Here is a 14,036-nt window from a genome sequence, read left to right on the forward strand (position 1 = left end):
AATATCCCCCAGCAGTTAAGTGTATGTTATAGATTTTATAGCTGTAATTCTTGCTTTTTTTTCACCCATTTAATTATAAGAATTTTCCTTTTTACAGTAGTCCCTTCATCACTTGAGCCATAAGCCACCAAGACCTGAAGACCATGGATGGATTACATTCCTTTGGGATCTTGCAAGGTATTTCCTTAGTTAGAGAGAAGTATTTTCTTGCTAATACACTGCTCAGAGTGGAAGAAATGAGAGTGTGTCTTTCCTGCTGTGGGATGGCAAAGCTGGACTATGGCTTCTCACGACGGGGAGAAGCTGAAAATCAGGTTTTAGCCACTAACAGTGTCTGGGAGGCCCTTGCCCAGCAGCAATGCAGCCTGAGTTGGTCAGGAATGCCCCTGCCATACCTGGTGTATCCTTGGCCCTCCCCCGTCTCCCTCAGCGTGACTAAGGGCAGGAGAGGCAGCTGTGGCCCTGTTGGACAAGGGGCTGCACTCTGTGTTTGAGCTGTAGTTGAACATAGGCAACCAGAGAAGTTTCTGGCTTAGTGATTTTAACGACAACTTTTTAATCTGGTCATTATTTTCTTTGATTGCTAATACATTGACCTCTGGTGACAGCTGCTGCTTGTGCCTGCTAAACTTTAATGCAGGATAAAGTAAAGAACATTATGGTTATTTGAAAAGGCACGGTGTAATGCATTTCAGATTAACAGTGAAAGAAAGGCTATTCAAGTTAGAGCTTCACTTTGCCGTATCACTCTCTATGCTGCTTTCCTTATTATCAGTACAAAAAATGAAATGGGAATAGCACATCTTTTAATTTTCTTCCACTATTACCTCTTGATTTGCATTCAGCGCTCCCAGAAGAAATACTGCTGAATTCAGAAGTAGTCTATTTAAGCTGCATGGTGTTTAAAAATTGCTGGAAAAGGTTAAGGTGCTGTATATTATGCAGTTGACCTTACTAAGAAGCTACGTTAACAATTTAGACTTACAATTTTCTGCCATTACATTTTGTTAATTTTTTTTTTTTTTTTTTAAAGCAATATTCATTATCTCTTTTGGAATCCCTGCAGCTTAAACCTTTTGATTTCTTTCTGACTTATTTTGTAAGATTTTTAAATTATATTTAAACTTCTGGTACCTAAAAGATTGTTTTGCCACCACGTTTTTGAAAAGAGGGATTTTTTTTTTGTCTCTGTGTCTTTTTATTCTGTCTCCTGAGGCCATGCACCTTCACAGCACTTTCCTTAGGAAGAAAAAATGCAAAATCCTCTAAGAGTCCTGCAAACACATCTGAACTCTTTTGTCTGGCAGTAACTTGTCGTTGATAGGTTAAAACAAAATGTTTGGATCCTGCCTTTACCAAACAGCAATAGCCTTCTGGTACTCTGGGCTCGGCCTCCCTGGATTTAACTTTTGTTCTATGGCTCTACATGGTGCTGACCAGCACCAGGGCTAAGCATGGAGAAAAACAACAAATCCTAACAAAGCTACAACAGAAAAATGTGCTGTGGAGGGGAGAGCACAATCTTGTAACTCTTTTGACTCTGTAGCCCTTAGAAGAGATGTTTATGCTCCATACTTACTACAAAAAGCTGTATCAGTTGTGGGATTCTGTTAGATGTTTTCCAAAATGCCCAAGGTGTTACCATACAGACTCTGGGATCTGCAACCTCACTTGTCCCCAGCAACAGGATCATGGATGCTGCCTCAGATCGCCTCTCATCTCAAAAGCGCCGCTGTGATTTTGCCAGAAGAATACAGGGACAGAAGCTGTGGGCCATGAGCTGACTTTAAGTCCTCTTGGGTCCCCAAGACCCTAAGATATAATCCTTGTTTTGAACAGGTTATATTTGTGCAGTCTGAAGTGCTGACATAAGTACCTTCTCAAGCAGTATGGGATGGGATGTGAAACCTCCAGGTCCCCTAAGAGCTGCAAGGAGAAAATGTAGACAGGCCAAATGTCTCCCCATTTTCAGTGAGAATGGCCCCACCAGATCATGCCTGGGCAGTCCCATGCTGTGTGAGTGAGTTGGTACATGCCAAAATCAGGCCAAGCGGCGTGCGACAGCTCACCCAGCATGAACCCAGCAGAGTGCTCCCACACAGGGAGTTGTGACTCGTGGCTGCAGGCACAGGGTGAAGGTAATAGGGGTATTAATATTTTAATGTTTCCGGAGTTCCTATTCATTCTTCGTGCTATTGTGAGACTGAGGCTTCAGGCAGCAAAAGCAGTGGATCAGCAGCTGCTTTCCAGTTGTAAAGTCAACAACAGGAATGAGAGGAGCCCCATATAGATCCTAGAGCCAGAAGGTAGCTTAATTCATTTAATCTCAAGGTGTGTAGGTTGTGATCAGTGCCATAGCAACTATCTGAGCCACTCGAATGAGTTAGATGCACAGATAGAGAGCTGTTATTTATACAGCATCCCTTATTGGAAAATTTAAAAATGCCAGACACCAGTTTCATTGAGATAGGTAAACTGCATTTATTTGTTGATACAGAGGTGTCATAAAATCTCTGAATCACTGGGATGTATCTATGTGATAGAGACTGTTTGGCAACAAATAAGCGAGGCAGTTAGAGGTTCTAAGGAATAAAAGAATAAATAAAGGGGATAAAAACACATTAAATGGATGAAGAATCAGCCTTTGTGCTGAGCCAAGTTGAAATTTGGCAGCTTTATAAACCAGTTAACACAGTAATAAATGAAAGTCCAAACAATAGGAATAAATCTGGAACAAATAAAATCATGCACTCAGAAATGCTATGAATTGATTGTAAAGATAAAAACATCTTATGAATTAATTCTGTCCTTGAAGTTTACTCTAATGCATGCTTTGCTTCTGGGAAGATTCTGCATCTGAAAAAGCTATACGAAGTATGCTCATAGAGCAGTACAAAGGAAAATAAGAAATATTTTTCACTTGAAATAGCAAGACAGAAACTTGTCTCTATGGTTTTAGCTGGTTTTCCTCTGAATCATCTTGAACTTCTAGTCAGACAGCAAAGTTAAAATAAATTATGTCATCATGCTGCAGAATATTTCTTAACTGTGTAATTCTTTCCTTTGCAGAATGCAGGTACAGAACAGCTAGTAGTCCAGCATGTCAGTATTTCCCTGGTGATCCTCAGCTTTTGCAGACTTTGTTTTAACTAGAAGGTTGAAATTATTTTTTAGAGATTAAAAAATATAATCTTTATGTGTACACTGACAGTACAGCATCCTGGTCAACTCCAAGAAGAGTATGCTCTGTGTCTGAGGTAGTCTGTGTCAATGAGGTAGTTTCTGAAACTTAATTATGAGAAAATGCCTGCAGCTTCTAATATCGGGCTTAATTGATTTTATGACATTCAACTTCCCTGAGCAGAGCTAGTGTGAATGCAATAGGAATGATTTTGGCCATGTAAACATTATCATTTCCTTGGCACCTGCCAGGCCCCACGTGTGCTTGCTCAGCAGTAGCACAGCCATCCCGGGAGCGTTCAGATGATCACTACTGATCCTGGTGGGAAAGGGGCCCGACCAGATCACTTTGTGGTTCTGGGTCCTCTGGAAGGCAGGAGCCAGGGGCCTCCCAGGTGCCACATCAGCCAAGGTCTTACTCAAGGTAAAATGTTGTCAGAGGTCATTAGGTTGGAGTGTTCACATTTATGAGTGAGGATGACAAACTTCTGAGTTAACTAAAATTAAGAATTCATCACTTCTTCTTTTAAACCTTTCCACTATAAATGGTTTCTATCTTTACGCAGGAGTGTCAGGGCCCTTCTCGCCTGAATGAGCCAGTGTTGAACTGCAGTGCTGCAGCTCTGCCATGGCAGGGGTGCATCGCACTGGGTTTACAGTGGTTGTCTCCACCAGCGTAGATGTGGGCTACATGTAGTCTCAAGGCCCAGCAAAATACAATACTGTAACTGCCAAGAAGCAGCACTAGGACTTACGCAGGAACGACGCTGAATGTGCAAATAAGGCCAGTGACCAAACCTTTCCAGCAATTACGTTTAATAAGGTACTGAGTGTTATTTACAGAAAACACGTCACACGATTCCTACACATGAGATGCACATAAAGTATAAAGACAAAAGCTGCACTTGAGAACATGCTAAACAAAATAAATAAAACAGAATTATTTTTGCACAACGGCTATTACATAAATAAATATTCTAGAACATAATGAATTAATATTTATTTACAGTCTGTTGAAAGTGCAAAACAATTGGCTGAAAATTTAGATATTTGTAAATGCTTAAGACCAGAAAATACTTGTTAGCCAGCCAGTATTAATCATAGCTGAAGGTTCTGATGTCCAGGAAACTATTCTCATGAAATCTGTTTGTGCATATTGTGCTCATTTCGAACCAGTCTTTTGCTACCTTTATGCTATTGTTGATTTTGACAGCCTTACTAATTCATAGTGGAATTTTGTAAAAACCTGATAGTTCAAAAAAAGAAATAAAATGTAAACACAGATTAATCTAGTTATCGTCCAAAATATTTTCAGTCCTGTCAGTTTTCTGAAGTGGCCACACTGCTTGAAGTAGTAGGCAGTATGAATAACATTAGAATTTTTTCTTAGTATCTGCTGTATTTCAAAGGGAAATTTTTAAGTATTCTTGTGATGGAATTAGACCTTGGACAATTCTCCCAAACCTCTGCTTTTTCATCAGATGCTTACATGCACCTTGTATTGAGATCAACAGCTGGGGAAGCAAAACTGTCAGTTCTTTCCTGACCTAGGCAAGAAATTATAAAACATATATTTTTAGTTAGTGAGAAAAACATTAGCTCCCTTAGAAGTGTTAGGAGCCTTTTTTTTGTGCATTTTAAACTATTTTTGTTATTCCCCGTTTTTAAAATTCATACAAAAATCCTTTACTGCACTTTAAAATGAGTTAATTGTACACAACATGGCCACCCTTACAGCTACAGTGCATAAATTCTTTCTCAGCCAAAGTTCTCTGACAGGCAGTACATTGTGCGTTGCCTAAGACCTTACAATATGTTTTTGCTTATTTTTGTAGTGGCAGTGCAGTCGCAGAGAAAGTGAAGTTCTCAACAAGTGACCTTGACAGGATAAAAGATCGTTTCTCATCATTGCCTCAAATGTTTATGCCCGACGCGGCTCTAGTCGGTGAGACATCTGTGATAAAGTTCTCTGGTTGTCAATCACATTTAATTGCCTCACATAGCTCCGAACATCCTGATGGTTCTTATTAGCTAGCGCTGCGTCAGGATCTAGTGAAAGAGAAATGATGTAGGATTGATACACTTAAATGAACAAATGCCTGAACAGAATGCATAACTCATTACAAGCTGTCACAGGAAGCACCAGATCCTGGTGAGTTAAAAAGAAAATATTTAGAAATCTCTCTCTTTGAAACCTTTCCTTCATATCCGATAGTCTTTCTGGTTACTGCCCCTACAAATTAACTTTTCCTCCCAGATATCTGTAGCTACATTTGCTGGAATTGATGGCTCTTGATTACGATTTTATACATCGCCTTACCTGTCAATAACTATAAATTCAATAACTAACTAGCATGATTTAAAGCTCTTATTTGCTTTTGAACCAGCAGTGTTCACACTGGTTCAAAAATATATAATAGATTTAAGCCTCCTTTCATGAAAAATTCCCATTTCTATCTCAGTATTAAATCTCTGTAACACTGTGTAACACAGTGCTTACTGGCTGTCCCATTCAAGGCTCAAAGTTTACCACCTATTTACAGTACTTAGTATAACTGCATTGTAAGTACTCCTAAACAATTACGAAATATCACTAACTCCCAATTTGAGTATCTTCAGCCTCACAGTGGACAGCTTACAATTTAATGAAATATGTGGTAGGTAACTTAACAAACTTCTCCAATAGAAAGATACTGATGCATCCACTATATAAATACATGCCAAGCACAGGATTTAGATATGGTACATCTAACTACTGACATTTTGTTATATCAAGTATAGTGAAAATCCATTTCAATTTCTCAATAACTCATATGTGGAGGTCTCACAGTGCTTAATATATGGAAATTAAAAGACATATGGCCAGAAAAGACTTAGGCTGGAAAAAAAGCTCCCTTGATATTCAAGAGTTATGCTTTGATACAGAAAGAAAGAATAAAAATGTATTTTTTAGACTATCTGTTCTGTTGAGAAAGAGAAGGGCTACTATGAGACAAAGCAAATGAAGCACTGAGAAATGCAGTGTCAGTGAGTCCAAGTTGGGACAAGGCCAGCAGAGCAAGCCCGGCTATCACGCAGCACCATCATCTTACCTGGCCCCACATAGATTCAGATAATTATACTGACAAACAAGTTTTAAATTCATCACCTTAGGCAGTTATGTCACCCATCATATCATCTTTCTGGCCTGGTTTCCTACAAAAGTAGGGTTTATGCAAGCAAGCGTCTTGCAACTGTCTACGTGCTTCTGTTTGCTGATCTCACCTCAACTGCTTCTGAACCCAGTGGCTAATTTGAACTATTCTAATTTGAGGGCTTTGTAGAGATCTCACAGAAACTTAGCTCCTTTGCATTCTTTGAAAAGAGATGGAGGAGAATGAGCTTACTAGAACTTTCACAAGGATAGTTCACCATGAGAAACATTAGAGGATCCAAACAGGGAAGATTCATTGGAAACCAGGCTTTTTCAATTCTGTTACACACAAATTGTAATTACTGTAGCTACTGACGGTGCAGATGTTGTAATACACTTACTGAAAGATTGACTTCGGCAGAACCTCACCGTCCTGACAGTGTTGGCAATCATGCGCTGGAAAGAAAAGATGGGATGCAATCAGGAAACAAGCACTGCATTTCATCATCATTTAAACGAAGCACCTAATTGTGCCTGTGTGTGAAGATATATGCCAATAAAAGAAGTCTTGTGAATGAAAATATAATTTTGAGGTTGATACTCTCATACGTAGGGTCTGATTTGCATTTACACAGGCTTTAAATGAGCATGAGTGTAATTTACATGCGCTCAGAAAGCCCTTTCCCTTACTTGGAAATGCTTTAACTAGGGATGAAAATCATCTCCTTCAATATGCATTTATTTGATACCATCTTTCCATGTTAAAAAGCAAAAGGAATATCATGTACAATGGCTTGGAATACACTTTTTCATTTTCAGACCATCAGTTCCTAACAGCAAAGACATTTCCAGAACACAGTCAGCAGCTAAGCAGCTTTCATGTTTCATATCTGTTTGAGTTTGAAACGGAACCCTTCTTGGAAATGACAGTAAAAAATGATTAGATGAGAGCTACTTTCACCAATTCTCAAGCATGCTGAACTCACAGGTGGGAATGGACACAGTTAGCATTGTGGTCCTGGGCAGGTTTCATCAAACAAACATGTTAAGTGTTATCTTGCACAAGTGTATCTGATCCAAATGAGAAGCAGATTCATTTTTGAATGGCAATTCACAAAAAAGCAGAATTCACTTCAGTTCTCTTTGGCTGTGCTTGCTCTTCAGTATGCATCAATTCACTCAAGTAAGAAACTGTTGTTCAATATATTTTGCTCTGATAAATCAGATGCTATTTTGCGAAAGTTTTTAAGAAGAAACAATGCTAAGTCATAAAGCAAAACATTTCAGTTTTAATTCTGGACTGCAAGATTTTTAACTGACTTTTGTAATTAACAGCACTATCCACCAGTGCTGGCTAGAATTATTCTTCACAATATTAAATAAATTGAAACTTCAGCACTGAATTCCCTTCACAAGAAAGTTTTATTCATTCACTGATTTTTTGAACCTTTATTTCAGTTTCTTTTGCTTAAATAAAGTTTAGCAGAACAGGGAAAAGCTAACCAGAGCCTAATGTTTGCTCCAGCACTTTAACATCATCCAATAATAACAATATAGTTTAGTATTTTAACATAGCATATTCTCACAAGGCTGCTTCACACCTACTTGAAATTTTGTGTGAGATTCACAAGTTCTTACACAACAAAATGATATATCTGCTACTAGCAAACAGTTAAACCTGTATGCTCCTCAAAATTCATACACAATTTTAATCTTAAGTGAAAGTGGTTAAATAAATAACAGTATCATTCCAAGAATGGAAAGCACTAACATAAAACATTCCTTCCACACACACCAGATGAATAATTTTTGACATTTTAATGCATTGTCAGGATCCAAAATGTTATGGCTGGTTTTCACCATTAGAAATGCTTACTGATACATATTACATTTTTGTGGACTACACATTTTGTAGTCAAATGAAATGCCATCACTCTGAAGATGATGGAAAAAATACTTTGTAACACAAATTTATGAAAGATCATGGGAATTTGGATGAATCTGCTTACTTTGCTTCTAAAGTCATATGGATTTACATGTGGAAAATAGGTAGATTTCAAGTAAGAGTTACTTTCATAGTATGTTAATTTTCATAATTCTTCAATTACTAAACATTTTCTAAGGTCCTTATCTTGCAAACATTCTCATATGTGCTTAGCATTAAGCATGTGAATAAGCCCCATTGACTTTGATGTAACCTCTTAAATACTCAAGGATAAGCACCCATTATAACAGTGGATTGAGACGGAACGCACTGTGTATTACCGTGTTGGTTCTTCAAGGCTAGCCCAATCAAAAAAAATCAAAACAACATGAACATGGAAATATGAATGTTTCGTAACTCTGTGCTTTCATATTTGTCTCTGACTCTTAGGTGTTGCTGTTATTTTGACATGTATTATTTCAAGAAGCTCTTCTCCAAAATAACTGCTTAAAGGAAAGATCGTGAAGTTGGACTGGACCTGCCAACCTGATAAAGTGTCAAGAGTGTCTAAACGGGAAGCTTTCCTAAGTACAATTCATTCACATGAAGATTTCTGGTGTTGCTTGATGTGCTTTCTAGTTGCGTTGTCAATATATATGCTAATTGTTAATATTGGTAAAGTTTTAGGTTTTGAAGCCTCAATTAATAATGGGCTTTGAAGCTAGGCTGCATGCTCAGTTTTTTATTAGTTTAGCATTAAGTTTCTTCGTTGAAAACTTACACTTATCAAAAAGACTGTCCTGTGAAATAATTTTACTCTTTGTTTCCTTTATGTGAGAAACATTCATAATAGGTACTGGCAAGGAAAACAGAAATGACAATGAACTCCTCTGACTTCTGGTTAAGGGTTGAACTGCCTGGTCTCCTTCAGTTGGCTGAAAGTTTTAATTTTAAAGAGTTAGTTTGCTTGTTCCTGGGATAATCTTATTCAATCTGTGCATTCAGAACTATCTTGGCAGTGACAAAACACAACGGAGTAAAGAAGTGGGTGTTACTGCGGGGAAAAAAACAGAGGAACTCTGGCCACAAAAGAACACTGTAGCCAAACAGGGAGATTCTGGAACATTATATATCCTTCAAGGTGTCCTTTCACATTGCTTTTTGCAAGAGCTGTTTCACTGCTTAATATAAACCCAAACTCTTTCCTCTTTGGGAGGTGTGAATTGGACAGAAAAACAGCACATGAAGTGAATTTTCCTTTCTGAATCATGCAGATAAATTGGATTCTCTTCTTTTGAGGCAAGAAAACTGGAAACATACAGAGAAAATGGTCAAATAGAAGTTTAATTGCCAGCTCCTTTTTTTTTCTCTTCAGAAGATTACCTCTAGTCAATGGCTGCAAAAATAAACCTCTGTTTACTCACTGTGCTAGAAAGACCATTATCAGAAAGCCATACAAGACTAAATATGTATCTTTCTGAAATGAATCAACTGCATAACATAACAAGCAACTGCAACTACCAGCATGCTATATATACATAACAATCCCTTTCAAGTTTTATGCAATCTGGAATAATGGCAGCAGGCCAGCACATTATCTTCTAATCCATTCCAAACCAAGGTTTATAAATGTTATACATATTCATACATGCCATAGAAAACTAGTAAGGGCTTTAGTCACATACTTTTTGCATAATCTTTATGTTCCAAAAATGAAAGAATGTTTGCCCTTTTTTGCATAAGGATCAGAGTGAGAATTCCCTTTTGTTCATCTCCACAAAACCCGAAAACCAATATGCACGGATTCTCTAATCCTCATTTCACACCTGAAGGGTGAAGAAGTTTGACAAAAAGAGGAATCAGTGACCAGCATCATGGCACTTCCTTGTGCTGTCACGGCAGGTCAGCAGTCTCAGAGCTCTTTTGTGACTTCTGCTCCCTCTACAGGTACCATTTCTGAGATGCTGGGCAGTCGTGCTACATGGAGATTGTGCCAGGGAAAGTTCAGGCTCTCTGATTATTTGAGAAATGACATCAGTAATGTTCCTAAACAACTGCATCTTCCTTCTCTCTATGAATACAAAATTCAGTAGTGGCAGTTAGAGTGCAGGATTGTACAACCAAGATGGGGAAAAAAGTGTGCAGTCAAGAAGATAAAGAAAAATTGCATGAAGTATTGCCTGTCTTTAAGGAGAATCACAGATATACTACTATGTCCATATTTGTGCCTTACAGGTTACAAGTTGTTCCACTTTTATTGGTATTGTATAGTCTATAGGAACTAAAACAACTGACAGCTTTTTAGAGGGGTTCTTCTTCATGTGAAAAGAGGGTCATTAATGGAACTAAAAGACAAATGTGTATTCCAGACCATAAATTGTTTGCTATCTATGGGTATCTTTTATCATACTTTCACTTGCTTACAGATCTCAAAATACCCTCAACCTGCCAAACTATAGCTGCAGCTTTCAGAAAATTCTACAAGCCTGTTCATTCCTCAGTCCTCTATGACAACAGATCTATCAGTTTGTACAGATACGGGTCTTATAAAGCACCACTTATTACTAAGCAGGGAAAAGATGGAGGTAGTTTTTACCATTCAAGGTCAAAGAGTTTGAGGAAGGCACATCTAAGCAACACTTGTCAATATCAGCTTTTTACACTGAGATACGGACAAGAACTTCAGTATTGCTCTAAAGCAATGTCTTTTTTGGTACTGAAGACAAATCTTTTACAAAACACTTATACTACTAATAGCAGTAATTTATTCTGTCTACTTACTTACAAAAGCCAGTTTCAGGCTGGATTTTAAGGGCAAATTCTCATTTCTTCCATCTCCCCGCCTCCTTACTTCATGAAACAATGTGGCATGGCAAAAAGCATAGCAAATACAAAGAGCGTTCATATTTCTGACGCATTTAATATTGCTTGCCCACATCACATACAGACTACCTGGGTCAGCTTACAAACTTCCCTATTTGCACATAACTATGGCTCTATCACACATTGCTTTCTCTTCCCTGGTTTACCTTTCCTATCTCCTGTTCCTCACAGCCTCCCCAGCTAAGAGATCTCCATGGGGATCCAGAGACGGGGAAGGGGAAGAAGGAACAGGTAGTCGCAAAGATGGCAGCAGATAAAAGGTGGTGATGCCCTGTGGAGCAGTGTCTCCTCAACATTGTCAATACCACAGTTTTGCCACTGCGGCCTCTGAAAAGACTGATTCACAGAGAACTGCAGCAGGAAAAATTGGACTTGGTTCCTTTCCCTTCTAGTCTGACTTGCTGAAAATAAGCAAACAAATTAGACTTATGTGTTTAACATCAATCTGTTTTCCCCTTTTCCTCTGAGTAATTTTGTCAAATTTGAGAAAAAGCCCAAAGTTTCAATCATAATGAAGTTCCTACCAATTTTCTGTGAAAACACATAGCTATGGAGAAGGATCACACAATGGGCCTCTTCTGTCCCCATTAAGGGAAAAGGCTGTAAGTTCCTATGTTATGACAAAAGCCTATTCGTGCAGAATTCCCCAGCCATGAAGAAAGCACAGAAGCCCTAGCCACGAGGAAAGCTCCGAGCAGAGCTCAGGCAGCCATGGTACAAAAACTCTGAGGAAAGTAGGCCTCACAGTTTCTGGCACTCATGGAATTCCTGGTGCAGACAATGCCTGACAGATCCTGCATGTTTCAAGATGCATCGTTTAATATAAATAACAGCAGGAACATCAGGAAACATAAAAGATTTAAAGGCAGCTTCAGCTTCAGCTGAAGGATGCCACCAGATCAAACTTCTGCTTTTGGCTGCCAGTTACAGGAATAAAGTTGTCAGCAGCACATCAGCTGTAGGGATCAGAGCTCTGTGGTGAGAATGCAGATACAGTGCCAGCGGCTGTTCTCAGTTTCATCACTGCTTACACGAGAAATGGAGAGACCAATCTCCTACAGCAGAAAATGGCACCACCAGTGGGAACTACCTGGACATTTTTATTCATAAATTTAAGCAAGTATCCAAGTTAAGTTCAAGGGAAATCATTTTGCAAAGAATGAAGATGTTTCAGATCAGTAATAGAATGGTTCCTAGCAATATTTAGAGATATCTCCATTTGGAACAGAATAGCACGCACTAGAACAAACATGCAGAAATGACAAATAGCAGGTCATAATTCCTGTGATGAAATCTGGTTTCTATTTTTCTCCTGAAAAGAGTAGAATAACATCACAGAACTACTTTGATTTTATACTTGTTAAAGAGAGCGTACTTTATCTGTGAGTTATCTGACTAAATGGTCTTGTCTTGTTTTCACTAGTTAATATCTGGCAATTATTTGTGGATATGATTGTTGTAAGCTTAACATAAGTAAGCAGTAGTGACTGAGTTTTAATAGTAGGTCTTTTTTTGCTTGACCTGATGGCACAGGCAAAAATCTAAAAACTGGCAGGCTCACATTAGGATTTGAATGAGTTATGTTAGTGGAATCCAAATACATGCTGTTTTGAAGAGCTAAGTGTTGAGAGAAGCAGTAGACACATGCAGAATAGCCAGTAAAGAGCAGTAAAAAAGCACAATATACACCTGTAGTAAGGCCTGGAGAAAAAGAAGAGCCTTTAGGTACGGTACTAACTAAAGAAAGGCTTAGAGGTCTGAGCAAGGAGAACATTCCTTGCCCTCACGTGTGGAGGAACATGAGATATTCTTTGAGAAATAAATGGCATCAAAAATAAAACAACTGAACTTCAGTTTCCTCTCCTAAGTGAAATAGTTGAAGCTCAGATTACTGATCAAAACAGGTAATACTATATTCATTCAGTATAAAATTTTGTTTCAAACCTTTGGGTGCTACTAGTAAAATCACATTCTGATTTGTTTCTGGTTCTACTTTGAAGACAAAGGTGTGTGCAGATATGGGTGAAAAGGGCAGATCTGCAGCAGCCTACATATAGGTCAGTTTAAGCTTACGAGTTTCACTCTTGGCCAAGCAAGTTAGAGAACCAGTGATTTAGATGGTTATAACAATGGGGTTACCATCCCCATAGTTTGGCGGGGCTCCAGTCAAGTCTGAGATCCCTTTGTATTACCACAAATACTTCTCATCTACACTTATTTATATTTATCCGTCTAACAAGAACAGGCAGTCTGGGAAAAAGCCATTTGCCCCAGGCAGAAAAGCTCAGGGCCTTAGGAAGGAATTGTTAACAGAGTCTGCATATGCAATTACATATTTCATTACTGAAAAGTGAGGTCAGGCCCTTACGCAGGCATTAGTACAACCATTTACACACATGAGAGTCTCAGCTAAATAGAATGGCATTTCCACCCTAGGACTGTTCTGGAACTAGAGAGTAATATCTTATGAGAAGAATTTACTCATTGATAATCACTCCTCTGGAGTGCAGTGGATGTGGTTACTGTAGTACTTAGAACAAGTAGACATAGGTGCCACAGTAGATACGGTCTAAAACTGCTGAATGGAGTTTAACTGCAGACACAGAAAGTCAAGGTTTGGTTTTGCAAGGTTTGGTTGCTCATAGTTGAGCATGGCTAACCCTGGGACTCAGATCTACGTGCCATTAATCACATTAATTGAGAATGTGGCCTTAGTAGCCAAGAAAATTTCTTCTCACTACTGAGAAACTTTGAGTTTCAGTCCACATCTCTCCTATGGGAACTTGCCTGCCTGCAGTTTTTGACAGTGTTTGAAACAATGAGAGCTTGGGTGCAGAATTTAAAATAAAGAAAATTAAAAAAAATAAATAAATCAAACCTATTGTCACTGACCTCTTTCCAAGAGGTCAGCAACAA

At 38.5% G+C, this 14,036-nt stretch overlaps 1 protein-coding gene and 1 long non-coding RNA gene across 3 annotated transcripts in view; one reads left to right on the forward strand and one right to left on the reverse strand.

The window, feature by feature from the left end:
• On the forward strand, positions 1-10,626 carry LOC146543979 (uncharacterized). Its single transcript, XR_014884370.1, has 4 exons — positions 1-21; positions 98-177; positions 5,016-5,125; positions 8,688-10,626. It is a non-coding gene; the product is annotated as an uncharacterized LOC146543979 (long non-coding RNA).
• Positions 3,989-14,036, reverse strand: part of RAPGEF4 (Rap guanine nucleotide exchange factor 4) — a 144,358-nt gene continuing 134,310 nt past the window's right edge. For both annotated transcript variants that reach the window (XM_085228154.1, XM_085228153.1), the window contains 2 exons: positions 6,715-6,769; positions 3,989-5,229 (listed from right to left, as the gene is read on the reverse strand). In XM_085228154.1, the coding sequence (XP_085084280.1) occupies positions 5,102-5,229; positions 6,715-6,769 (183 nt within the window). In that variant the 3' untranslated portion in view covers positions 3,989-5,101. The remainder of the gene's footprint in view (positions 5,230-6,714; positions 6,770-14,036) is intronic.

Source organism: Meleagris gallopavo, chromosome 7, assembly GCF_905368555.1.
Source record: "Meleagris gallopavo chromosome 7, MGAL_WU_HG_1.1, whole genome shotgun sequence".
Classification (NCBI taxonomy): domain Eukaryota; kingdom Metazoa; phylum Chordata; class Aves; order Galliformes; family Phasianidae; genus Meleagris; species Meleagris gallopavo.